The following is a 27,803-nucleotide window of genomic DNA, read 5'->3' on the forward strand; positions in this document are numbered from 1 at the left end:
CCTAAATAATCAATAAATGGATTGGATGCAGGAGTAAGACATCGTAATGTACCATAAATTGACATTAAAAAAAATGTTAAGCAAACCTGCATTTCCAAATTCATATGATATTCAGTGTTTCAATGAAATTAAAACCAAAATTGCTACAAAGTGGCCTATTATTTTATATATCATTAAAATAGAAATAAAAATACTTCTAATTAAATTAGGATACACCCTAAATTATAAGATATATCCCTACTTCAATGAGTTATAAAAATGCAAGATGTTATCTTGTTTCTAAAAGGCACAGTGATTTGTCCTCTACTGATGTATAGAGTAAAAAATTCAACTTGCAATTATAACTTTGTGGGGATTTTACAGTGATAAAAGTGTCTTAATATAGTCAACTCATAATTATTTAGATTCTGCACAATTCTAAATTAATTACATTTTATTGCTTATACCTTTTGTTCTATTTACTCATCATTAGTATCTCTGTGAATGGGAAGGGAGAGGAGAATAAATCAGTCTGTTTTGTTCCCTCTAACTGTAATTTGGGAGGGTGAAGAGTTATTTCAACTATTGACAGAGTATAATATTTAAGTTTCTAAAATATTTTACTCATCTGGATTACTTCTGCTTCCAATTCTATTAATTAACAGGGCAGATAACAAAGATGACTTGAATTTCTGTTCCTTCTTCAATCCACCTAGCAAGCTATCTTTCTTTTTTATCTTGTAACTCTTCCTCTTTTGCTCATGAATCTGAGGAACAGGTACCTCCTCCAAAGAAAAATCTAACATTTCCCATTGCATTTTTGGTAACATTTCTTCCTGTCTTCTCTCAGATCTTACTCCATTAACCACCTCTTCTAATTCCCACTCCCTTGCAGTTCCTCTCAGCCTGTAACTAAGCCAAAATATTTTCTACATTCTCCAACTCCTACCTGAACTTTGAATTTTCCTCTGGATTTTTCCCCAGGTCTTGTCTTTCCTTCTCAAAGAAATTTCATGAAAGATTAGTCTACCTTCACAATCTTCAGTTACCAATATTCAACTTGTTCAGTCTATCATCTCATGGCTAATATCAAATATTATTTTTCTATATTTTCTAAATTTTTGATCATAAAATATATTTCTTTCACATTAGAAAAAGATGATAAAAATATGTGTGTACACACATTTAAACAAACAAAAATCTTTGTGTACTTTGACGCAAGTTGTGACAAATACTGCTACAAAAACTCTTGATGTGGAAGGATAAATGTGTTCAAATAACCTTATTCAGCCCTCTACACCTGTTTCTCTGCTTTCCATTACAGAAAAATTCTTTTGCAAAGTTGCCTGTACTTGCTTTTCTATTTCATTTTCTCTGATTCATTTTTGGACCCTCACCAAATAGGCTTTTGATCCCACTATTCCACTGAAACTTGACTCATGAAAATCACAACGGGTTCTTTCTCAGTCCTCACTTTACCTGATCTATCATTTGATGTTAGCCATCACTCTCTTTCCCATGAAACACTTTACCTCACTGCCCAGGCATCACGCAGTCTTGTGTGTTCTTTTACCTCGTGCTTCCTCCAGTATTCACACAGGCCCCTGTCTTAGGTCTTGGGCACAACTAATTAGATCCAATTAGTTATTAAACCCTTTGCCTAGAATGTTCTTCCATTGGTATCCACCTAGCATTTTCTCTGACCACAGTCATCAAAGCCTTTCCTAACTACACTTCTTTAAATGACACCTCCTCCTTTTCCCAACCCTGGCTGTTTCTTGTCTTACAAAGCTCTATTATCATCCAACATGGCTGCATATGTTATATGGTTCTTTTTGTCTGTCCCCACTACACCCCATAAGGGAAATAATTTTTATCTGTTTTTCTCACTGCGGAACCTCCAGCGACTAAAATAGTGACTGACACAGCAAACCTTTGAGGAATGAATGAATGACAAGCTGTCCTTATCTCAGCTAAAATTTCAAGTTATTTTTTCTTAATAACTTGATAAGAGATGAGAAGTCTTGCTACCTCAAAATATTTATTTCTAATATTTTCTTATAACTAGATAAGTTTCATGTTGGTAACATTTAAAACTATTTTCAGAAAATCATAATATCCACAAATGTCTTTCATCATTTATATTCACTTTTGTTACCTGCATAAGAATTATTTTGGGGGTAGGGATTTTTTAATTATAATTGTTGTTTAAAGTACTTATTTTTTGTTTGTTTTTGTTTTAAGTCACCTTGGATAATGTCTAGAAGACCTCCATTACAATGGCCCAATAAAGGTATGGTGGAATTTATTAATTATCGGCTCGATACCGAGATGATCTTGGTTTAGCGTTGCAAGATATCACTTTCCAGACTCATGGGGAAGAGAAGGTATCATATATATTTCATATGTTTTGGTTTCCCTTTTATCTGAATGCATTCATTGTTGAGTATAATATGATATTGAATATAAGGTGGTCTTTTGTTACACAAAAGTAATAAAGACATGTGGTTGGTGTGTACTGAATAAGTTTTCCCTCTATAAAAAATACATTTCTTAATTAAATTGCTCATATACTACTGTGAAACATAACTTTGGTGTACTTAGTTTTTACTTCCTCTATAAAATGAATTTCAACAATAAGTAAATCGTTACCCCAAACACAATAAATCCATATGTTTGACTATTTGTGTACTCAAAGACATCATGTTTTCCAAAACCGTTAAAGAGATGGGAAAATGCTTGAAATGCACTTTAGTTAACACAAGCAACTTACAAAACTATCGATAGTATATGATACTAGTTTTATGTTTTAAAAAGCAAACAGACACATTAGCAAAAATATTTTTGGAGCAGAAATATTTTTGGAACAGACAAATCATTCTGAAATTTTCATTACCCCAATGAATTCAACAGATTTCTGTTTTTTCTGATGTATTTTGTTAGACTTAAGATTTTATATTAGGGTAAACCAACGACTTTAATATTCTATCTGCCTAACATTCCTATTAATACCAAGACACAAATCAGCAACCAGAAGATATTGCTCTTTAGTTCTCATGGTCATAGGGAAACGTTTAATCACTGGGATGTTTAGGACAAAATGATTATTTTGGCCAGGAGTCAAAATCCTTAAACACTATTTTTGGCTGCCCATAATAGTTTTAATGCAGAGTTCCTTTGATACACCAGGGAAATTTACAGATATTCCTTTGGATTTTCTAGTCTATCTGGCAAAAGATTCCAGTGCCCTATTTGTTTCTTTGCTTGTTTCAATGAAGGGAAGACAGAGAAAATCTGTTTTCTGAAAATCTCAATAAAACCATTCATTATCATTGCTTCTTTTGCCCTAACCTTTAATGGGTAGTTCAGGGGTGGTTCAGGAATGATCTGTTTTTCCTGGGTCTGCTGGGGATCTTTGGTGAGGAAGCAACTAAATTACTCAGAACTAAAGGAAAAACACAGATTAGTCAGAGCCTTTCCAGCAAGTAAAGAGTATTTGGATAAAGACTGGTCCTTAGAAGTCACCTGACATCTTCCACGCCTATCAAGGTTAGTCTTGCTGACAAAATTAGATCCCACTGACCTGACACCTAATACATTTGTTGCCAGTGCAAAGGCCTTGTTTCCTTACAAAAAGTAGAGTTTATGATTATTTCATTACAGATTCGAATTGTGGGCAGGACTGAAGCAGGCAAATCCACACTATCAAATTGCTTATTTAGAATTGTGGAGAGAGCAGGAGGCAAAATTATTATTGACGGAATTGATATATCAACTATTGGACTTCATGACCTTCGTGGAAAACTTAATATTATTCCACAGGTAAAGCCTATGTTGCCATAGGCTTTCTTAACCCACTCCAAGTAAATCTGTTGTCTTTCTTTTTAAAAATCTGTTCCTTCCAAGTCTATAAATTCATTGTTTGAAGCCATATGATTTTAAATGGAATATATGAAAAACTGCTATGTAATTGAATCCTCTTTAAACACCCTTATCATAAAGCATTCTTCCTAAGAGCATTTATCTATTTGAAAAACCAGTACATCTTTTTGATAAAATTTCCTTCATAATAGTAAGTGCAAATAAAATTCAAATAAATAGATCAGACTGAAACACATTGATTTTTTTTGAAGGAAATATTACTGAAGTTTTTGCTTAGTTGTTAGAGTGTAGAAATTTGACTCTTTTTCACTTGAAGTTTAGAAACATTAAAAAAGAACAGTAATTCAGTTAGTTCTCTTTTCTCAAGTTCTTTGATTTTTCCATCTGTGGAATCAAAGGAACTTGATCATTAAGGGGCATGCAAACTAGCTTAAAAATATGCCTCTTAAGTCAAAGATGAAATACTCAGCTGAAACTGGGTGCAGTGGCTCATGCCTGTAATCCCAGAACTTTGGGAAGCCGAGGCGGGTGGATCGTCTGAGGTCAGGAGTTTGAGACCAGCCTGGCCAACATGGTGAAACCCTGTCTCAACTGAAAGTACATAAATTATCCGGCCATGGTGGTGCACACCTGTAATCCCAGGTACTCAGGAGGCTGAGACAGGAGAGTTGCTTGAACCTGGGAGGCGGAGGTTTCAGTGAGCCGAGATTGCACCACTGCCCTCTAGCCTGGGCAACAGAGCTAGACTCCATCTCAAAAAAAAAAAAAAATCATTGTACTATCTTCTAAAAATCTATTAAAATACTAATTTTAATATATTAAAATGTCATATTGTTTAGACGTATACTTGTATTCATGCATTTACTTCAAAACAAATTTGAGTAAAATCTGGAATTCTGGAAGGGAAAAAAATTAGTGGAAAAAAAGAAACATCAGTTGTTCCTCTCTTATAGATAGAGTAAAATATAGTTTCACTAGGCATCTTGGTGTAGCATAAAGAAAATGAACTCAATCGTCTTCGAATTCTCTTCAACCACTAACTTACCTTCGTGTGGTGTAGACAAGAACTCTTTGGAACCTCCAGCTCACTTTCTGTAAAATAAGAATACTAACTTCTATCTTTCTGAGTTGGTATACTGATTGATAACATTATATACATACTATATTTCATATTTATTATATGTTATATTATATCCTTGACTACACGGCAGTAATTATCATCATTATTTCAGTACTCATTATTATTTTCAATAATAGGAAGAGGAGAAAGAAAATCAGGAGACTTATGATGACTTAATATGAATTTTAGTTTATTCTGACTCTCTTCTGTTTTTGTTGTAAATATAAAATGAATTTGATGACTGTATTAGGTCTGATAATTTTGCTTTCTCCTGCTTTGTTTTCTGAGTCTAATTTTTTAAAATGTATTTATGCCTCATGACAGTAAGATTATGCGGGACTATTTCCTGCTTTAGCACCCTGTTTTATTTTCTGGAACCCTTCATATGAACCTGGATCCCCTAAACAAATATTCTGATAGCAAGCTGTGGGAAGTGCTGGAATTGTGTCACTTGAAACAATTTGTGCAGTCCCTTCCTGAGAAGCTACTGAGATTTCAGAGGGTGGCGAGGACCTCAGTTAAGCTGCTAAGAGCAGAGCTTGTCCAAGTTATTCATTCCAAGCTCTTTAGAAACTCGAATTGGCATCCAAGAGAAATACAGCTCCTGAGCCACCAGGGCCTGTTTAAAGTACACCATGGCCGATTCTTTCTAGGGAAGAGGAAGGAAAAGTAAATTGGTAGCTCTAGGCTGGGAAACCACTGACTAAGAGAAAGGAAAGAAAAAAAAAGAGCAATGCCCTATGAAAAGTCACTATTTAATTGAGTCTTCTTTTGTCAAGACTGCTACTCTAAAAGCCTTGTTCCTAAAAAATGTAAGGGGCTACTTTGCCTTCACCATTGTTTGTTGCCTTACGATAGCCCCCTTCATGTGATCAGAGACCCCAGAAAAGTGAGCTAGATCCCTGTAATGGCCTGCTTGGCAAGACTCCCACCACCCCTTCTTTGATCACTTTCTCCCTACCCCTCTGTGTTTCTGCGACATTGGCCTCCATGCTGTGTCATGAGTTTGCCAGGCCAATTCACGCCTACCACAGGGATTTTACATCTGCTCTTTCCTTTACCTGGAACAAGTTTTTACTGGAAATCTGTAAGCCTCACTCTCCATGTCCTTCAGTTCTTGCCTTAAAATTCTCCAGAGGATTTCTTTGGCACACCCATCTAACATGCCCATCCCACATCTACACCTTATACCCCACTTCTGTGTGTTTGAATTCTTAACACTTATTATATACATATTATCCATGGAATTACTGCATATAATGTTGCGCCGTACTCATATACCCCTCCTACTATGCTTTTTACTCAATTATCTTGCTTATTGTTTTCTGTGTCCCCATGAGAATGTATCTGCTACACAGAGATTTTTGTCTGTTTTGCTCATTGGTCTAAAGTCTGGCACTCCCTCAAGAGATATTTTTTGAATAAAAGAACAAATGAAGTTGTGGGTGAGAAAAAGAATGAATAGCAGTATCATCAGAATTTTAAAACATGAAGTGTGTTACCATAAAGTCCATTGTTGAAATTATTATTATTATTATTTTAACAGCATGGGACAATGGCAGCTGGTCTGTCTAGCTCGTGCTCTGCTTCGAAAAACAAAAATTCTCATCTTGGATGAAGCAACAGCCTCCATTGACTTTGAGATGGACAAGTTGGTGCAGACCACAATCAGGAAGGAGTTTTCTGATTGCATCATCCTGACCATTGCTCACAGACTGCAATCTATCATTGATTCAGACAAGTGTGCTTTCTTTCTTTTCAGAAATAAAATCATTTCTGCCAAGATAAATATTGGGCATATGAAACACACTGATTACATGCCGGTCATAAATAATTATATCTATGCTGAGAGATACAAAATTTTCCCTAATGATATAAAAGGTATTTTCCAAAATCACTGGAAGAAAAAGTTCAAGCTAAAAGAATATTAGAAAACTTGATATAGATAATGATATATATAGAAGGTATTTTCCAAAATAATTGGAAGAAAAAGTTAAAGGTAAAAGAATAATTATTAGAGAACTTGATATAGTTCCTGAATTAACTAGCACCTATATTTTGTACTGAAATAACTCATAGAATAGTTTAAACTTTATATTAGCAGGACCAATAAAATGTGAGGTGGAAGACTGTATGTTATCTGACACTATTCTTTTCACATTTCAGGGTGCATGTTCTAGATTCAGGAAGCATTGTGGAATTCGAAGCACCTCAGAATTTGATACGTCAGAAAGGACTTTTCTATGAAATGACAACGGACGCTGGAATAACACAAGACTCAGTGACAAAAAAATAAATTACTTTAGCTGTATGTTAATTTGCCTAGTAAAAAAACACTACAGTGCATTAGTATTTAAAAAGCAAAGACAGAAGAGAAATGCACAAGGGCAGGCCGCTGCTATGAGTTGGCACACACACTCATAGGCACCAGAGTTTCTTTGTTTGTTTGTTTGTTTTTGTTTGTTTATTTGTTCGAGATGGAGTTTTGCTCTTGTTGCCCATGCTGGAGTGCGATGGCTTGATCTCAGTTCACTGCAACCTCCGCCTCCCGGGTTCAAGCGATTCTCCCGCCTCAGCCTCCCGAGTAGCTGGGATTACAGGCACCTGCCACCATGCCCAGCTAATTTTTGTATTTTTAGTAGAGCTGGGGTTTGGCCATGTTGGCCAGGCTGGTCTCAAACTCCTGACCTCAGGTGATCTGCCCGCCTCGGCCTCCAAAAGTGCTGTGATTACAGGTGGTGAGCCACGGCCCCCGGCCATCACCACAGTTTGTAACCATCCTGGGCTGTACCTAGATTTCCCTCTTCCATTCGTGCTTACCTTATTCACATTGGCCAAAATGCCAAGTGCCACTTGTCCTTTAAGTCCCCGACTTCTCTTGGGAGTTCCCTTCTCAATGTGTCCCCCGATCTTCCCCTCTGCCCTCCAGTGTGATCTAGACGCCCCTTTTCTGTGCTTTCATTAGCCCCATGTGCATACCTTTATCATGGCAGGGCTCATACTCCATTTTAAAGTCTGCTTTCCCCTTGAAGGCAGGTGCCCAGTTTTAATCATCCTTGTATGTTATGTTCCTAGCATAGTTCCTTTCACATAACTGATGTGAAACATCAGTTTGTAGAATGAATAGCTAGACATTTTAGAGTATAAGTACTTATTTATATATAAATAGATGTGGGCTGGGCACTGTGGCACACACTCATAATCCCAGCATTTAGGGAGGCCGAGGTGAAAGGATAGCTTGAAGCCAGGAACTTGAGACCAACCTGAGCAACAAAGCAAGATCCTGTCTCTACAAAAAATAAGTAAATATAATGAAAAAAATGAGACGGGCATGATAGTGCACACCTGTAATCCCAGCTACTCAGGAGGCTGAGATGGGAATATTGCTTGAGCCCAGGAGTTCAAGTCTGCAGTGAGGTATGATACACGATAGCACTCCAGCTTGGGTGACAGACACCCCATCTTTAAAAAAAAATGAAAACAAATAAGTTTTAAAAATATATTTTGAGCTATTGTATAATTTATGAAATGATGAAGGAATCACAGAAAAAAATAAGCTAGTCAGCTGCTTTTTGGAAAGAGTAATTATATATTAACAGAATTTTATAATTGTTTATAATGTTTTATATTTTTACTATTTACCTTTGAGTGAAGAAAAAACCTAATATTTTCTTTGGAACATTATTTTTTGGTTAATATATCAACCTCAGTGAGATATTTTATTACATTTATGAGAGGATTGTTGATTTGTAGTCCTAATCAGATTTTGAAGGGCTTTTTCTTTAGTAGCTTTATTTAAAGGAAGCAACATTATGTCTCTGAATTGCCCTTCAAATTTAAAGTCTTTAAACTTCAATAGGATTTTCTTTCAAGAAGACTTTAATAAAATAGTTTAACATGTTCTTTAAAGCCCATCAACCATTTCTTTTGTCCTCCTTTCTTCCTCTGTATGCAGCCCTGTACAACCTTGCTTTATTTCCTAAGGGCAATTATGAAAAGTTGCCTTAAACTAGAAAACTTGTATTATCTAAAGTCTCCTCCCTTAAGGATGTAAGCTACTTGAAGTGTCGTCCTGTCTTTACAATCCCTGAAGTGCTTTGTAAACATTGAATAAATAGCTGTTGAATTCTATTAAGAAAGGAATCAAAATATTTCATTCATATGAGTTAAAAGATGTTTTAGCTCCCTACTCCTATAATTTTAGTAAATCAGAGAAGCTGAATAATTTTAAAATCTAATGGGAAATCAACAGTAACCTGGATAAATTGTGGTATATTCACATAATAGAATACTATCTAGCTATGAGAATGAATGTACAACAGCTACTGTGTACATTAGGCAATTTGGTGAATCTCACAAAGAATGTTGAGTGAAATAGCCACAAAAGAATATTGCTATATGACTCCATGATTCTAATTATATAATTTTTTTAAAAGAAAAATTAATTTATACTATTAGAAGTTGGGATACTGGTTATCCTTGGTGGGGAGGGTTATAATAAGGTACACAAGGTAGACTTCTGGATTAATGGTAGCATTTTGTTTCTTGAAGTGAATCTGAGCACTCGTTCAGTTTGTGAATGTTCATCAATCTGCATATTTAGAATATGTGTAGTTTTCTGCATATATATACAGATATACATTATCTTCATATGTAATACAGAGTAAAAGAAAAGCAAAAGTAAAAAACACAAAAAGTGACTAAATCAAAGTTATTCAGATAATTTTATTGTTTTAAGAAATTAATATTTTATTCTTATTTCAATTATGTACATAAATCTTGTTCAATTATTGATGTACACTAGAAGCAAAGTACAAAGCACTCAAAATGATTGGATTACAGAGAGGTAGCACGTTTGTAATAAAAAAGGTTATTCTATGATTGTATGATTTGTTTAAAGATTATAACTTCAAAATAGATTCATAAAATAATGATAAATTTCAATAGACAAAATATTTACCATAGCTGATAGAGAAAAATCCTATGTAACATTAAGTTGCTTTCTTTGAGGATAATGAGAATGTTCATTATTGAAAGCCCACAATGTGCCAGGTAATGTGCAATATATTTGGAACATGTGTCACTTTCAATTCTCACTAAATAATATAAGAAAGGAATTATCTGCTCTATTTTACCAAATACGATATTAAGATTCCAAGAGGAGCCGGAATCCAGGTTTACGTGACTACATAGCTGATGATGCTCTTTCTACTTCTCTACCAAGATGTCTCATTCCAGAGGAATCACTAAAAAACAGTCTGTAGTTCGAAAAATTTCAAAATCTTTTAAAAAACAGGATTTTAAACCAGTATCTTTGTAAGCATACTAAATAAAATCAAAGCTTCTGGTGGGGGTGGGATCCATGCCTCTTTAAATATAGTATTAGGTTGGACCATATAAAATAGTCATTTCTGTAGGTCAAAAAATGGCTGAATAATGGCAATTTCATTTACTTCTAAACATAGCTTGGATACAGAAGGGTTTAGAAAACTTAATGTTGCATTTTAATATGCATATAAATAATGAATAGTTCTACCTGATCTAAAGGGACTTTCTTTTAAAAGAAAATTTAAAAGCTAGAATGCAAAAACATAGTAGATAAGAGTTCAGGATCTCAAGACAGGATACCTATGTGAAATCCCAACTCAACCGCTTAATAGTTGTATAAACTTGAGTAAGTTAACATATTTCTCTGTGTTTATTTGGGAGTCATAATTCTATTTACCTCCTAAGTATGCTTTGGAAATTAAATCATGGAATACATGTAATCACTTAAGACAGTGTCTAGCATATAAAAAACATTGAATAACATATTGGCTATTATTTAAACACCAACACTCATTGTTCCTTATAACTGTAGTCTCATATTTACAAAATCACATCATAGAACACACTTTTTTTTTTTTTTTGAGACAGAGTCTTGCTCTGCCAGCCAGACTGGAGTGCAGTGGCACAATCTCGGCTCAATGTAACCTCTGTCTCCTGGGCTCAAGCAATTCTCTTGCCTCAGCCTCCCTAGTAGCTGGGATTATAGGCATGTGGCACCATGCCTGGCTAATTTTTGTATTTTTAGTAGAGACGGAGTTTTACCCTGTTGGCCAAGCTGGTCTCGAACTCCTGACCTCAGGTAATCTGCCCACCTAGGCCTCCCAAAGTTCTGGGATTACAGGCATGAGCCACCATGCCAGGACACACTCCTTTTTTTTTTTTTTTTTCCAGACAGAGTCGTGCTTTGTTGCCCAGGCTGGAGTGCAGTGATGCAATCTCAGCTCACTGCAACCTCTGCCTCCTGGGTTCAAGTGATTCTCCTGCCTCATCTGTGTGCCACCACACCCAGCTAATTTTTTATATTTTTAGTAGAGATGGAGTTTCACTGTGGTAGCCAGGATGGTCTGGATCTCCTGACCTCGTGATCCGCTGGCCTTGGCCTCCCAAAGTGTTGGGATTACAGGTGTGAGCCACCGCGCCCATCCCAGGACACACTCTTTAGTAAATAAAAACTGCAAAAAGTTTATAAAAGCCTATTTTATACACAGCAACCTTGGGATAACTGGAGACTCAAAGAAGATATAGGCCTCCGTGATGCCTAATATTGTCTCAGTGAGATCAAGCAAATATGAGGAGGCAGCAGTTAGGAGCTTCTTCTAGCTCCTTCTAGTTCTCTTTTCCTACTTTCCTGGATGCAAGCAGATCATTTTTAAATACAGGAAGTAAGAACTTCTGGCTGTACTGTTATCGACATGTCGCTAAATCTTCTTATGAAAAGGAAGGCTATTGGTAGTTCAAGTGTCTGCTATGCTGCTGAGTTAATGGGCCGAGGTAATGGGTCTGAACCATATAAAGAGTTACTGGCTTCTGGATGATTGCTATCCAGGTAACCCAGGTTCCTCACTAGTTATTTTCAGAATGCCCAGTCTGAGCTTAGTTATCATTGTTGCCCAAAGGTAGTAACCTTTTGTTTATCTCAATAATGCTGCAAAAAGAGAAAAGGAATAGGCGTACGAGGAAAACGTAAAATAGATCATAAATAGAAAATTATTTTTGATAAATTTGCTTCAAACATTTAGAAAGAAAATAACACATATGCATTTTTTTGTGTGCCAAGGAAAGTGACATAGGATCAGTTTTTGAATTCATGTTTAAACAACTCAGATCTTCATTAATGCGCTTGTGGTGACTGGTTTATGGCCTTTTTAAACTCTGATGTACACAGTAGAAATAATGTGGTGATCAAGATGAAGACTAAGATGAATGATTTAGAATGCAAGACAATGGAGGGCAAAAGGAACTAGGCATAAATATGAGTACAGCTTCAGTCACCACTAATGTCCTGTGAACATCTGCTTCTGGCTTTCTGTCGTGAGCATTTGTGCAACATTTCCAGATTTTACAGAACCTCTTACTGCTTGACCTATATTACCATACTTGTCTATGATATTGGAGAAGTAACAAACAAGTATTATTAGTCATGATACATAAGGTCTTAAAAAGTGTTGTTTCATATATTCTGTTTGACTTTTTAGTTAATACAGGCAGGAGGAAAATCAGTTTTCTTTTATTCCATCTTGGGCAGAAGCAGAAGTCCAACAAAGGACAATGTGCCCAAATGTTTAACTACGTAAGGGTCATAAATTGAAAAGTACAAGTATGAAAAGAAGTAAAACAAGAAGCGTAAACAACCACACAGCTTATTGTTCTCAGGTAGAAGGAAGTCCCAAAATAGAGAGTACAAAGTTGGTTAAGGTGGCTCCATATCACCTGGGCTGTACCTATCTTTGTTTCAGACATCCACAGCATGTTTGTTGCTTAGTAGTTGCAAACCCCTTGCTATCTCCAGTATCATGTCTGCATTCCAAGAAGGAGAAATGAATGGTGAGCAGATGTTTGTACAATCCAGATGTATAGATTTTTAAAAAGCCCGAGTTTATACCTAGTGATTTATGCTTATATCTCATTGGCCAGAATTATGTCATAGAGCCATCCCTAGCTGCAAGGGAAGTTGGAAAATATAGTTTTTGAAGTAGGGATATTGCTGCTCCAAATAAAAGTGGGGTCCAGAAGTAAGCATGAATAGAATAAATATTGTGATAGCATTTAGCAGGATCTGCAACAACTACTCAAAGAACTTTTCAATCATGTCAAAATTATCTTATTAGTTTAGCAACTTGGGAGACAGAGGAAGGGTATTGATTACACCTAATAATTGAGACCCAGTTTCCAGTTTCCAACAGTCCATGTTAAGTAATTTAAGGTGAATGAACTCTTAACAGAAAAAAAATGTGTTTTTATCATATTAGCTTTACATACATACACATACACACATATATATGTATACATATAATATATATAAAATAAGTTACAGAGTTACAAGTGTTAGAGCATTTGAAATTTTTTAGGTATTTTAGGTAGGCCAATTAATAGGTAATTCAATGAGGTATCAAACAAACTGCACTTATTCCTGCTTTAAAATCCAAATAACTTAATGTGAGGCAAATCGTTTATAATTCTTGTCAAAACAAAGCAAATGCTTTACCAAAGCAATTTTTTTTCATAGTTCGTCAGAAGAACTCTCAATAATTTACAGAAATTTTAGACCCATTGAATTAAGTTCTGATGATATTGGGGAATCTAACCTATTCATGGCATCCTTAATAAACCCACATAAGGCCATGTGTGGTGGCTTATTCCTGTAATCCTAGAATTTGGGAGGCCGAGGCAGGTGGATCACCTGAAGTCAGGAGTTCGAGACCAGCCCAGCCAACATGGCAAAACCCTGTTTCTACTAAAAATACAAACATTAGCTGGATGTGGTGGCACGTGCTGTAATCCCAGCTACTCAGGAGGCTGAGGCAGGAGAATTGCTGTAACCTGGGAGGTGGAGGCTTCAGTGAACTGAGATCGCACCACTGCACTCCAGCCTGGGAGACAGAGCGATACTCCATCTCAATCAACCAATTAAAAAACCCACATAAAATTGACAGTCACTGAACTTTGTTCATTTCTGTATCTACCATATGTATTAATCGTTATCACTTTCTATGTGCCAGACACTTACAAAAACCAGGTGAAATAGGTGCTATTGATTTCATTTTGTATTTAAGAAATCTATACATTCTAAACCTGCTTGTTGAAAACGTAAAGGAATAACAAGCATAAATCTCCAATGTTAACATTAGCTGGTAAATAAGAGGTCTTACATGGATACTATCCAGGTTTGGTAACAGAACAGAAAAGGTACTATGGGATTGTATTCTGTAATGGATAAGGCAGCGCAGCACTGGGATTGCAAGCATAGACTGGATTTGAATCCCGACTTTCTCACTTAATAGTTGTAATCCTGGGAAAACTGCCTAACACGTCTATGCCTTAATTTCCCTATTTGAAAATGCAGATAATAGTACCTACTCAAATGGTGGCTAGAACTAAACTAAATTGATTAGTATTAGTAAAGTTTTTAGAGCAGTGCCATAGTAAGAACTCTATTATCTGCTGTTGTGTAACAAATTAATCCAAAGTACTTTAAAAAAAACAGAACTTTAAAATAACAGAAATGAATGATAATTCTTTGCCAAAACAAGAATTATGGAAGGCAAACTGTTTATAATTCTTGCCAAAACAAGAATTAAGGTCTCTCATGAGGTGGATTCAACTAGTCAACTGTGGCTGCATCATCTCAAGACTTACTAAGCCTGGAGGGTTCATTTCAAGAAGGCTGTCTCACATAGCTGGAAATTCGTGCCTCCTGTCAGTGGGGGGTACCTGTCTGCCTCCATGTGGCCTCTCATCTTCTAGGGTGTCTTTCTACACCTGTATTCACCAGAACAGCCTTCTTCACATGGTCTTCTTTACGTGGCAGCTGGGATCCAAAAGAGAAAGCCAGCAAGAGGGTGCATCCAAGAAGGAAGCTGATCTTTTTTAAACCTAATTTCAGAAATGACATCCCAGCACTTCTGCCGTATTATTCATTAGCATTGAGTCATTATCTCTTGCCCAAATTCAAGAGAATAGGATTACCCAAGGATGTTAATTCCACAAGGTGGGATCATTGGGTCCCACATCAGAGGCTGCCTACCTCAGTGAGGCACTATCTGTTAATTAAGATAAATATGAAGTATTGCTGTATTTCCTCATATATTTGAGTCTCTCCAAGGTCAAGTATACTATCATTACCTAAAGGCTCATCTTAGAAGATTACATTAATCAAATGAGTTTCTTAAAGAAGCAAAACATAATTAATATATTGTTTTTTTGTCCAAAGACTAATATAAACTTTGTTAGAGAAATATTTATTAACCATCAACCAAAGGAATCCTGTTATGCAGGATTATTTACTAACTAGCTAGATTAGGTTAGCTTAGTTTCTGGCTCCATCGTGGTCAGAAGCCATGAATTAGTATTTAGAATTCTGAAGATACTGTTCATATGCTACAAGTTGTCTTTTCTAAATTAGAGAAGTCAGTGGAAAGCATATAAGCAATAGAAAGGATATAGAGAAATGTACATTTCGGGAACAACTAGGCAACAGCTACTGAGATTGAGTGCCTTGGCATCAAATCAGTTCCATCCTCACTTTCTTATTTATATGCCTGAAAAGTATACTCCAGACTAGTCCTGAATGAAAAAGTACATAGTTTAAAAAACAAACTGCAAAATGGTATTTATTTACATTAAAACATGAATTGCCTGTATACACACAAATATAAGAGGAACAATCTGTTATGCACAATAACTGTAATATTTAGTACATGTTATACACAGCAGTATCTGTTAAGTCAGTGGTTTGAGTGAAAACACAGTACCAAAACATTCCTGATACAAAATAAGTTACTCATTCACATATTCTAATCATACAAGACACTTAATATTTTAAAAGTTACATACTTCAAATAACACTGGCTAAATGTACAAGTTTATTAATTTTTTTTATGAAAAGACTTCAGATTGTTATTCATAAATGATCCCTTTCAGGATGCATTATCTTTTAAATAAATAAACTAAATTGACTTCAAGACTATTTATAAATAGCCCACTAAAATATGATTGAAGACATTCCTTCATTTTATTAAAGGTGTAGCTATATACTAGAGAATATGCTCAACTACTGCCTCCAAATTCCAACACTGTCATTTTAATTTGCAAATAGGAATTATTTAAATTCCAACTTCAGGACATGAGATTAGCTGCCTGCCCTATTTTGCCAATTGTTTCCAAAAGCATTAATGGATTAAGAGACTGTCTTGAACATCTCAAACATTTGAGAAATTCAAGGTTTTCTTTACGTTTTAAGCTGATCCTATATATGGAGATTTTGAGATAAATTGGAACACTTTTAGAAGACCTTCACAAAGAATTTTTCAATTCTAAAATCTATTACAGATTTATATAAAGTCCAAGAGAACATGTGAAATATTTTCATAATGCAGTGAAGGATTCATCTTTGGCATTTCTCCATTCATTCTAAAATAAGATACTTCAACAAACATTTTATACTTTTCTATCTACCTACTATAGATATTTTCTACACACAAAAGTATTTGATTGAAATTTGTGTTTTAACAGCAATTTCACTGCTAAGAATTTTTTTTTTAGATATGAAAAATATGAGTAACATTCAGCTTTTTACTATGAGAAGCTGAAATGTTTTGATGTTGTTGAAATGAATTTGCTCAGTTTCCTTTTTTGGTGACCGGCAATTCAACATCCTATCAAATTCAGCAATGGATAAAGCAGAGATACTTTACAGTAAAAAACAAAAAAAGGTGACCAGGATATAATTTTTGAATAATATGAAGCATTCCTCTATTAAGGAAAATATGTATATATATATATAATCTGTATCCATATATCTTCAAATACAATGGGTATGACAGAAATCAAACTGTTATATTTTCTTTCTTGGTCCCTGTGGTTTTTCTTAAAGGAAACAAACAACAAAAACAAACAACTCTGCTACAAATGCCGATTTGTAGAAACCTTGCCACAATGGCTTCCACATTAGATTTCCACGTTACTTCCAGTATTCACAAATTTTTTGCTCTCATCACAAACTAACCTAATGTTTGAAAAGAGTCCAAGTGTGGCTATTTAAAAATAATAATAGAAAACAATAACACAGCTTTTATAATTGAGCACATTTTCCTCATTCAAAACTAAATATGAGGAAAAATCTCAGTAAAACGGAACCAAAACCATTTAGTAGCTCAATTCCATGCCATATTCCCCAGGGCTTACTGAAAATATAAACAAAGAAACAAATACAGTAGGTAATTGATGCTATTTGCCAATGTTTGCAAAGGTCTTGGATAACAAAAATAAGATAGCAATCATGGCTTTATTATGACATTAACACATTCTTCAAATGCAATTACCAATTTTATTCTCTAACCAAACAGAATAATGGAAATCCAAGCAGAGAATGATGTACAGGACATAAAGGAACTAGAATATAATTGGTTATTTCTACTATATGGTGCTGAAACATTTGAATACCTTTAGAAATAAAATAAATTCATCTATTAAACACATAAAACTCCTGGAGAATGCAGATTACAAGAATATGACACTTAACAGGATACTGAATTTGTGAATGTAAATTTGTTATATAATATGGCAGTTACTGAATATTACGTATGCAGCTTATGCTAATAATACTGCTATCTTCCAACCACTGTAAATACCTGACATCAACACGGTCCTTCAAGTATAGTTCAAATTATTAGTTACATGTGATAATACAAGTAATTACCAGCTCCTGCTAATACAATTTAGTAAGAACTGGGAATCTCATAACTGGCACTACTTAATGTTTATAGAATATAATGTTAAGTGCATATGGTTATCAACCTCCAGAATCCAGAAAATACAGTTATCCATACTCTTGTAAGAGAGTTGTACCTCAATTTTATCATTTTAGAGTATTTGTTAGAATAGTATCTCTCCAAAATCAAATAGGATCCATCTGGTCATGTCTAATCCTAAGACAAAACACTATGTAAAATTTTCCTGTATCTAAATGTTGCCCTCTAGGTAAATCTGTGATATTTTAGAGACTTTCTTTTGTGGAAAAGGTAATCTGATAAATGGGAAGAGATCATCAGACACGATCACAAATAACCATTATTTCTGCAGAATTCAGTTGAAGTTGGTTTTTTGTAAATGCTTATTGGGAATTTCTAAAGCACTGACTTGGAGAGGCCAAGAGCCTCCATCAATCCCTGCTTGGATAGCCACTCCCGTTACCACTGCTAGGTCAGGGTCTACAGATGTGTTGGGATCTTTTCCAAAGAACTCTTGAATGACTTGACGGATCCGAGGAATACGAGTGGAGCCCCCAACTAAAACCACCTCATCAATCTCAGTCTTTTCCAGGTGGCCTTCTTTCAATACTTGCTGAATGGGTACCAGTATTTTCTGAAAGAGGTCTTCATTAAGGGTATCAAAGAGTTTCCGTGATATTTCTGTTTCAAATAAAACCTGACTTTCTCCACTTTTCTTATCAGAAAGGCCACGTCCAAACCCACTGTTCACACGATGGTCATCTGCTGAGGAAAGTTTGTCTTTTGGCAGTTCAGTGTCACTACTGTGAGGTTCCTTCCTGTCCTGCTCCTCCACCGTTAGTAATACTGACAACTGAGCAGATTGATGAAGAGTCAGATTTAATTTGACCATTTCCACAGCTTGTCTCAATCTGTGGATTTCCTCTTTCCTAGAGGGCACGAAGCCATACGTTTGATAGATCTGTTTATATAAGTACTGAAGCAATCTCTGATTGAAGTCCTGTCCTCCAAGTTTATTGTTTCCTGAGTGAAAAATAAAAAAGTTTAATATAGTTATGCACATATGTGTGTATGTATACACGTATGTTATTATGTATATGTAAAAATTATATTCTGGGAATAACAAATCCCTGTTTCGTGTATCATTACAATTTTATTCATACAGAGACTGGTTAAAAATAACTGTGTTGCTGGGCATGGTGTCTCACACCTGTAATCCTAGAACTTTGGAAGGCTGAGGTGGGAGGATTGCTTGAGGCCAGGAGTTGGAGACCAGACTGGGTAACATAGCAAGACCCTGCCTCTATAAAATAAATCAATCAATAAAAATTAAAAAAATAATGACTGGGTTAAAGCTATCTTAACCCAAATAAGTACTATTTAAAAACTAGTAGTGCACATCAGGGTCAAAATTTTAAATTATATAAAAGGAAGTATCTCTTCACAATATCAAATAATTTTTCAGTAAATAGAGATTAAGAATACAGATTGGCTTATAAGTAGCTATTTAAAAACACTGAATGTCATTCTCAACAGAAGAAAATGCTTCTTATAATGAAAAAGTAGGTATTTAATCTCTTTTTTTCCTTTCATTTTTGCTTGCCTGATTAGGACCTGAAAAGGTCTTTCTACTTTTCTACCTGAAAACTAGATAAATAATTTCAAAGGAAAAGAGTAATGAAATATAATTTCCTGGTATTTAACTTGATTAGAAAAAGAGAAAAAAAAATGCAGAGGTTAGAATACCTGTAACTTACAACTCAACGTGTCAAACAGGTTGAATCCCTTAAGCTAAATTCGACAAAATAAAAACGTTTAAAAAAGGGTTTAGAATGCATAATCCTATCATTTCCTAGGGAAAAATACAATTAGACTTTCTAAAGACATCTACTTTATAAAACATATTAAATGAAATATACTGATCACCCTTCATTTTAAAGAAATTTTTCTTCCCTCTGTTCCCTTTCTTCACCATCACCATGAAAAGTCCTACTGGCTCTGTGAGCCATAACTGGGTAACTGGCAATGTATTTATGCGACTTATAGGATGCCCAGCATTTTTTGAGATTTAACTTTTTGCTGTAAATATATACAAATGGTGGTATAAAATTACATATACAGAAAACTATCAAAATGAAGTCAAAGAATTCTGGGGGAAAAAAAGGATGCACTACACATTGGATATGTTAAAGAAAGCACTGCCCAAACCTCTTCAACTCTCCCTGCATTTTTCTGTATTTTTTTTTTTTTTTTTAGTAGAGATGGGGTTTCACCGTGTTAGCCAGGATGGTCTCGATCTCCCCATCTCGTGATCCACCCGCCTCGGCCTCCCAAAGTGCTGGGATTACAGGCGTGAGCCACTGCGCCCAGCCTCTCCCTGCATTTTTCTTACCAGACATTGCTCGGGTTAGAAACATCCCTCCTTGTTTATTCAGTAAAGACACATCTAGAGTTCCTCCACCCAAGTCTATCACCAAGACGTGGAAGACGTCAGCCTTGTGGAGACCATAGGCCATAGCTGCTGCTGTGGGTTCATTTATTACCCTCAAAATCTTCAGTCCTGTAAGATTGGTTAAGGGAAGAAAAATTCATGAGAGGATGTGATAAAGTAATCTCTTCCCACTTACAGCATGTTTGTGTCTTCTGTGACATGAACTCCACCACTGAGTAATAATGAGAGCAGTCACAAATCGAACAGAAGCATGAAATGGGAACAGTAAACATAGGCTCTTCTAAATGCTATCTTTAAAATTATTCTGAAAGATTACAATACAAAATAAAATCCAAGGTTCAGTGGAATAAGTCATTCTACTCTTTATTAATTAACACTTAATTTTCAAAAAGTGTCCCAGCCTTTTCTAACATTCATATTCTACTTTGGAATATATGAGCGATAAAAATTTAATCATTATGCCGAGGTGGGCGGATCACGAGGTCAGGAGATCAAGAGACCATCCTGGCTAACACGGTGAAACCCCGTCTCTACTAAAAATATAAAAAATGAGCCGGGCGTGGTGGCGGGCGCCCCTAGTCCCAGCTACTCCGGAGGCTGAGGCGGGAGAATGGCGTGAACCCGGGAGGCGGAGCTTGCAGTGAGCCGAGATCGCGCCACTGTACTCCAGCCTGGGCAGCAGAGCGACACTCCGTCTCAAAAAATAATAAAAAAAAATAATAAAAAATAAAAAATTTAATCATTATATACTATCAGTAAGTGCTATGGAAATTAAAGAGGCTTATGTTGAGCAGGTAGAAGATCACGTTTCTTTGAATGAAATTCCTGCTTTAAACTAAATGCCATACTTATGAGCGCTATGCAAAGTAGTATGGCATTATGTATCAGGAGCTATGACAACATTCAAACTCTAAAGAATTATTCCAGACATCATAACACCCTTCACTTCAGCTCTCTGATTTTACCACTTATTCTACTCTGGCCACACTGACCAACTTCCTATCCTCTATGTACCAGCAAATTCCCAGCTTATGGCTGTTGCAGTGGCCATCTCTTCTTCCTACAACACACTTTCTCCATGCGTCTGCATGGTTAACTATTTTGCTTTCTTCAAACGTGCTTAAATGTTACTTTCTCAATGAGGTTTGCCTGATCACCCTATTTAAATTCTACAAGTCATCCATCCCCTGACCACCAAAAGCAACCTTGACCCATTAGCCTGCTCTTTAATTCATAGTGGTTACTTTCTGATATACATTGTATCAGTGGCTCTCAACAAGGCAGGATTTTACCTCGAAGAAATCTGGCAACATATGGAGACATTTTTCATTGTCACCACTTGGTGGAGGAGGGTGCTGCTAGCATCTGGTGAGTAGAGGCTAGGGATGCTGTTAAATATTTTGTAGTTTACAGGACAGTCCTCCACAATAAAGAATTATCTGGCCCAAAATATCAGTAATGTAGAGGCTGAAAACATTATTAAATTTACCTTTTATGCTCATTCTGTGTTTCCCTCTGGTAGAACATAAGTTCCATGAGAACAAAGATTTCTTTCTTTTTTTAGTAAGGCCCTCAATATTGGTTCAATGGCATTAAATGTTAAATCATTAAATGATCTATCTCAGATTTTAATTAAAAAATTATATTCACCTTAACATTAATGGAATTTAGAAGAAAGAATTCCTCACTGCTAACATGTGTCCATTTTCTCATTGAGCCTTTGTCCTGTAGCATCTGATTGGTTCTTGTTACATACACATTTTATATTGTGCTACAGAGCTTTCAAAATTATAAACCTGTATAAAAATCTATCTACTTTACCTACATTGATGGTTAATATTATCATCTTGATTGGATTGATGGATGCAAAGTATTGTTCCTGGGTGTGTCTGTGAGGGTATTGCCAAAGGAGAGTAACATTTGAGTCAGTGGACTGGCAGAGGCAGATCCACCCTCAATCTGGGTGGGCACCATCTAATCAGCTGCCAGAGCATGCCTGGAATAAAAGCAGGCAGAAGAATCTGGGAGGATTAGACTGCCTGAGTCTTCTGGCCTCCATCTTTCTCCCGTGCTGGATGCTTCCTGCCCTTGAACATCGGACTCTAAGTTCTTTAGCTTTTGGACTCTTGGACCTACACCAGTGGTTTGCCAAGGGCTCTCGGGCCTTCGGCCACAGACTAAAAGCTGCACAGTTGGCTTCCCTACTTTTGAGGTTTTGGGACTCAGACTGGCTTCCTTGCTCCTCAGCTTGCAGCCAGCCTACTGTGGGACTTCACCCTGTGATAGTGTGAGTCAATACACCTTAATAAAATCCCTTTCATATACACATATATACTATCAGTCCTGTCCCTCTAGAGAACCCTAATACACCTACCATATAGTTTGTTTATTTTGACTATGGTTGTGTGGTTTGGGAAGTGGTAAACCTTACTACAGAAGGTTTTCAACCCAACACAATTTTGAGAAAAATGCATCTCAGTCAAGGGTACTGTTACCTGCAAGGTTAGCAGCTTCAATTGTTGAATTTCTCTGTTTTAGATCAAATTCTGCTGGTACAGAAATGACAGCATTGGCAACTGGCATTCCAAGATATGCCTCTGCCATTTCCTTTAACTTCAACAATAGTCGAGAGCCAACATATTCTGGGGACACCGTGATGGTCTCATTACTTGTCACAGAAAACTCAACCATTCCATTTTTGTTTAAAACCTGTGAATAGGATTTGCAAATAAGTAAATAAATAAAAGAGTAAAAGCATACAGATATACATATATACATAAATACTAGACTTCATGAGAACTTACCCTTATCTTTACAAAATCAAAAAATGCATTTGAAATCTATCTAGTACATTCACCAAGATTAGAACTTGTTAAATGTTATACATTAAAATCTGTACAATGAATCCATATTAGTTTTACTTTTTTTTTTTTTTTTGAGATGGAGTCTTGCTCTGTTGCCCACACTGGAGTGCGGTGGCATGATCTCGGCTCACCACAACCTCTGCCTCCTGGGTTCAAGCGATTCTCCTGCCTCAGCTTCCCAAGTGGCTGGGACTACAGGTGCGTGCCACCATGCCCGGTTAATTTTTGTATTTTTAATAGAGACGGGGTTTCACTATGTTGGCCAGGTTGGTCTTGAACTCCTGACCTTGTGATCCGCTCACCTCAGCCTCCCAAAGTGCTGGGATTACAGGTGAAAGCCACCGTGCTTGGCCCACACTAGTTTTTAATAACAGCAGAATAAAATTCATCACCAAGCACATTACTAGAACACAAAAGATTCTCAATATATTTTTGCTGAATAAAGAAAGAATGATGAAATGTAAGAAATAAAAGTTGCTCATTCAAGTATGTAACTCAGAATCTTTTCCCTTTTTTTTCCCAAATTTCTTGTTTCTAAGAGTAATGGATAGCTGAAAGAGTTTTCTAGTACATATTAACAAGAATAATTTTAGTACATCATTATGTACTTATCCAAGAATCAAATCTCATTTACATTCTTATTTCCCATGAAAACATGTATTGTGCATTAGCTCATTATCCCCGATAATGTGGGTGTACATTTAAAAAACTATTTTAACTCTAAAAAATACTATCCTAGTTTTACCAAGATTCTATTAATATAAATAAAAAACAGAATTAATCTAAGAAATTATAAGAATGTTTTCTCACTTTAGGCCTCATAGTTAGGTTTCCATCATGAAAAACTGACCTTCCAAAAAGTACTTCACTAGTCTGGGGAAAACATAAAGAAGCTACATGGACAATATTAAACTAAGATACAAATATACCAGAACCATCAGTGCCCACATGAAACAAAAGCAACAACAAAAAAATCAGATCACTTAGAAACATTAAGTAGTTTTTGGGTCAATAAGTAACGTACCGAAAGCTGTAATTCAGAGGGCATATATAGCTTTAGATGATTTTTTCATTAAAGATTGTAAGTCAATAAAGAATCCCAAAAAAGAAGTCAAAAAACAACAAAGTAATAAACCTAAGAAATACAGGGAGCAATTTTTTTTTCTTTGAAAACGGATGAAAAATTTGAAAATTTTTATGGCTAGGTTTATTCAATAAGCAGCACTGATACAACTATCTATTTTGAAACTAATTAATGGCCGGCATGGTGAAATCCCGTCTCTACTAAAAATACAAAAATTAGCCAGGTGTGGTGGCACACGCCTGTAATGCCAGCTTGGGAGGCTGAGGGAGGAGAATCACTTGAACCTGGGAGGCAGAGGTTGCAGTGAGCCGAGATCATGCCATTGCATTCCAGCCTGAGAGATAGAATGAGACTGTCAAAAAAAAAAAAAAAAAAACTAATTCATTTAGAATTTCACTTCATTTAGAATTTCACTTCATAACTTCCAAGAAAAACTCCACATGGAAAAAAGCTTTAAATGTTTAAAAGAAAAAAAAAAGCAGCAAAATCCAAACCAACAAATACATAAACATATTAAGAGGGAAAAAAAAAGTAGCAGTGGATAGGATGGGATAGGCTATAGTAAACATGATAAGAGTCTAAAATCAAAAATTTAAAACTTTGACATCCAGCTCAAAAACATCAGTGAAAAAAAAAGGTAAGGAAAAGATAACAAAAACATATAATGAAGGTCTTTTATAGCTCACTAAGGAAAAGAAAAACACACCAAAAAAAAACAAAAAAGGACAAAGAAAAATGGACCACAAAAGAAAATTAAAATATCAATAAAATTCTAAAAATTCTGATCTCACTAAAAAAAATCAAAAGAAATAAAAATTAATACAGGATACTATTTTTCACTTATCTGACTGTTAAAGATTAAAAAAAATAACTAGTGAAGATACAGCCACTCTAAAAAATTATGGTTAAGAGCATATAACCTTTCTGGTGAGCAAACCGGAAAAATAAATCAAAAGCCTTAAAAACGTACACATTTGACCTATGAATTTGACTTCTAGCATTCAAGTTAGGAAACTTTCAGAGAAGTGTACAAAGATAAGTGTGCAAGGATATTACCTGAATCTCCAACATTAGTGAAAAACCACAAAAAAGTACACTGCTAGAGACTAGTCTAATTAATAATGGAATAGTCATTCCACAAAATCATTAAAGATAATGACATGACCCTATTAATTATCCATGACATATTAAATAGCAAAAAATAGCACACCTGGTATGTTCTCTTTATATGTATATAAATATGTACACATACACACACAGAATATCTATCTATGGTACACAGGGCTTCATCAACATTCCTGCTACCTTGAAAGAGCTAAGCAAGACATGCTGAGGATGGGACAGCAAGAAAATGGCAAGGCCTTAAGTACCTGTTAGCATTATGGAGTCAGTGATTAACTGATCCTATAGCTGCTGTGGAATTTCTTGTTATGTGAGATAACAGAACTTTCATGTATTAATAGATAAAACTAGACGAGATAGAATGTTTCGTGACATGAAGCCAAAGCATTAACTAAAACAGTACACTAAAATTAATATAGATTTTAGATTAATCACTTACCTTAAATGGGTATCTGCCAATTTCAGCCTCCAACTCTTCTGGGGTAAAAATCTTGCCTATGAATCTTTTGGCATCATATATTGTGTTTTGAGGATTTGAATCTGCCAGCTCTACACTTTCATATCCCACATATACATCATTGTCAGTAAAAGACACCATGCTGGGTATGCTGATATGCCCATTTTCATCTGGAATCACCTTTACTTTTCCTGTGCCAGGAAAAAACACCCCAACAGAACAATAGGTGGTGCCAAGATCAATACCAATCACTTTAGGAGTAGGCAATGGTAAATACTGTTGTGCCAAATAGCCGGCCAACAGGAGAGTCAAAACAGCCGATCCTGAAATAAAGGAAAATTAAAAGATGTATTTTATCAAACTAGTACAATGTACTAAATTACTGTAGCAAAGTCCCTTTAATATCACTCGTTGAAACAAGGCTAAAAAAGACAAATTTCAAAATTTTTTATAGGACTGCAGATAGCACTCCTCTCAGACAGCAAGTTTTTCAAAATGTAAACTGGTTATAATAAAATTTAAAATGAAGTAAACACAAACAACAAAAACCCCTATAACTGTATGTTTGTGTCATTCTCTAATAAATGTAATAAAATGTAAAAATATTTCAATAATATTTGTGCAGATGCTGACAAGAAACAACATTTATCTGGAGCAAAAGCCAGATATAATCTAATATTCTTGATCAGTTGATATTTAGATTTTACAGCTTTATAAAAAGCTTCGATTATCATTTTTTTAAAAGCTCCATTATTAAAATTCTCACAAGAAAAACTTTATTATTTTATAAGTCTAAACTTCTCTCCTCGTATCTCACCTCCTTTTCCCTTTCAAAAGGATGAAATGAATAAATGGGATAAAATGATTTTGAAAGTTCCTTAGATATGAAACTGTCACTTCAAAACAGAACATAGTTAACTTTTTATGTATTTAAGTATGAACTAGGGACATCCTTCTTGCAGTGGTAATATTTAGGGGAGAAGAAGCATAAAGGTGGGCAACCCTGACGGCAACATCTATGAAAGCTTCTTGAAGACAAGTTTCGTTCACTGTTGTATCCCCCAGACCAGGAATAACAGATGCCCAACAAATACTAATTTAAAATAAAAAGAAAAAAGAGTAGGAACAAATGCCACGCAGATTGTAAACATAAGCGAAGAAAGATGCCCCTTTAGTTTTTAATGAATCTCGTATTTGGTATCAGGAGGCTGTGTTATACACCGTGTATGAGCGGACGCTCATATTACATATGACCCAAAACATGAATTTTCAGGGCTCTGTGTTACTAATTGTTAGCTCATCCTCATCAACACATAACTCAAAGAAATAAAACCAAGTGCGAATCCCACTTTCCACTTCCAGTTACAGGCAACATTTCAGAAGCATTTCATCACCTTGGAGACGCGGGGTGGGTGTGTGTGTGGGTGGGGGATAGGTAATTCCAAACCCGATTTGATGGAAAAAGCATCGATAGAGCTATACATCAGAGTCCTGAATCCCTCCAAATTCAGCATCCCTGAGCCGACAGATCCGGATGTAGCTCCTCCCCCTTCCTCCACAAAGGGGTCCTGGAGGTGCACGTTCTCGCAGCCTTCCATAGCTTGCCCCAATTCAACAGTCAATTCAAAAACCTAGGTGCTGTTGAAAGGAACGCCTCCCTAAGCCTGATGTCCCTGGGATGGACACAGCTGGTCGCCGTCTATCCTACCTTGGCCTGCAAGGGCCGGGGCCCTCCTAGAGGCGTCCCCGCCCCCATCCACTCCGAACAGCCGAAAACCGTCTCTAAGTCACCTTTCTGACTCCCCTTCCGCTGCTCCAGCTAGATCCAGGAGGTGAGTCAACCACCCCCGCCCACTCTGGCATCCTCAGATCGCCTCTACGTCCGCAAGAGCAACAAGGACCCCCGGGAACCCACCTAAGATCGTCATCTCTCTGGCCATCACAGTCCCGCCGAACAGGCTTGTGGTGACTGTACCAGACGTGAGGCACCGCCCCCACTCCTCCCGGCAGTCCCGCAGCCCCCTGGGAAATGTAGTCCGCTTGCTCTAAGCCAATCGGAGAAGCTAT

The 27,803-nt window shown here is 36.0% G+C and overlaps 2 protein-coding genes across 2 annotated transcripts in view; one reads left to right on the top strand and one right to left on the bottom strand.

Annotated features, from left to right (window-relative positions):
• LOC100985670 (multidrug resistance-associated protein 1-like) overlaps positions 1 to 7,277 on the top strand; it is a 92,821-nt gene extending 85,544 nt beyond the window's left edge. Inside the window, 7 exon segments of the mRNA XM_008972543.4 lie at positions 2,224 to 2,293; positions 2,296 to 2,366; positions 3,643 to 3,801; positions 5,337 to 5,466; positions 5,469 to 5,496; positions 6,525 to 6,722; positions 7,148 to 7,277. Of these exon segments, the coding sequence (XP_008970791.4) occupies positions 2,224 to 2,293; positions 2,296 to 2,366; positions 3,643 to 3,801; positions 5,337 to 5,466; positions 5,469 to 5,496; positions 6,525 to 6,722; positions 7,148 to 7,277 (786 nt within the window).
• Positions 7,278 to 15,612: 8,335 nt separating this feature from the next.
• Positions 15,613 to 27,738, bottom strand: HSPA13 (heat shock protein family A (Hsp70) member 13). Its single transcript, XM_003819189.4, has 5 exons — positions 27,652 to 27,738; positions 25,719 to 26,059; positions 22,705 to 22,918; positions 20,150 to 20,317; positions 15,613 to 18,780 (listed from the first exon to the last, which is right to left on the bottom strand). The coding sequence occupies exons 1-5, from the start codon at positions 27,674 to 27,676 to the stop codon at positions 18,113 to 18,115; spliced, it is 1,416 nt and encodes a 471-aa protein (XP_003819237.1). The 5' UTR covers positions 27,677 to 27,738; the 3' UTR covers positions 15,613 to 18,112.
• Between the last annotated feature and the right edge of the window lie 65 nt (positions 27,739 to 27,803).

The sequence above is a fragment of the Pan paniscus genome, chromosome 22, assembly GCF_029289425.2.
Source record: "Pan paniscus chromosome 22, NHGRI_mPanPan1-v2.0_pri, whole genome shotgun sequence".
Classification (NCBI taxonomy): domain Eukaryota; kingdom Metazoa; phylum Chordata; class Mammalia; order Primates; family Hominidae; genus Pan; species Pan paniscus.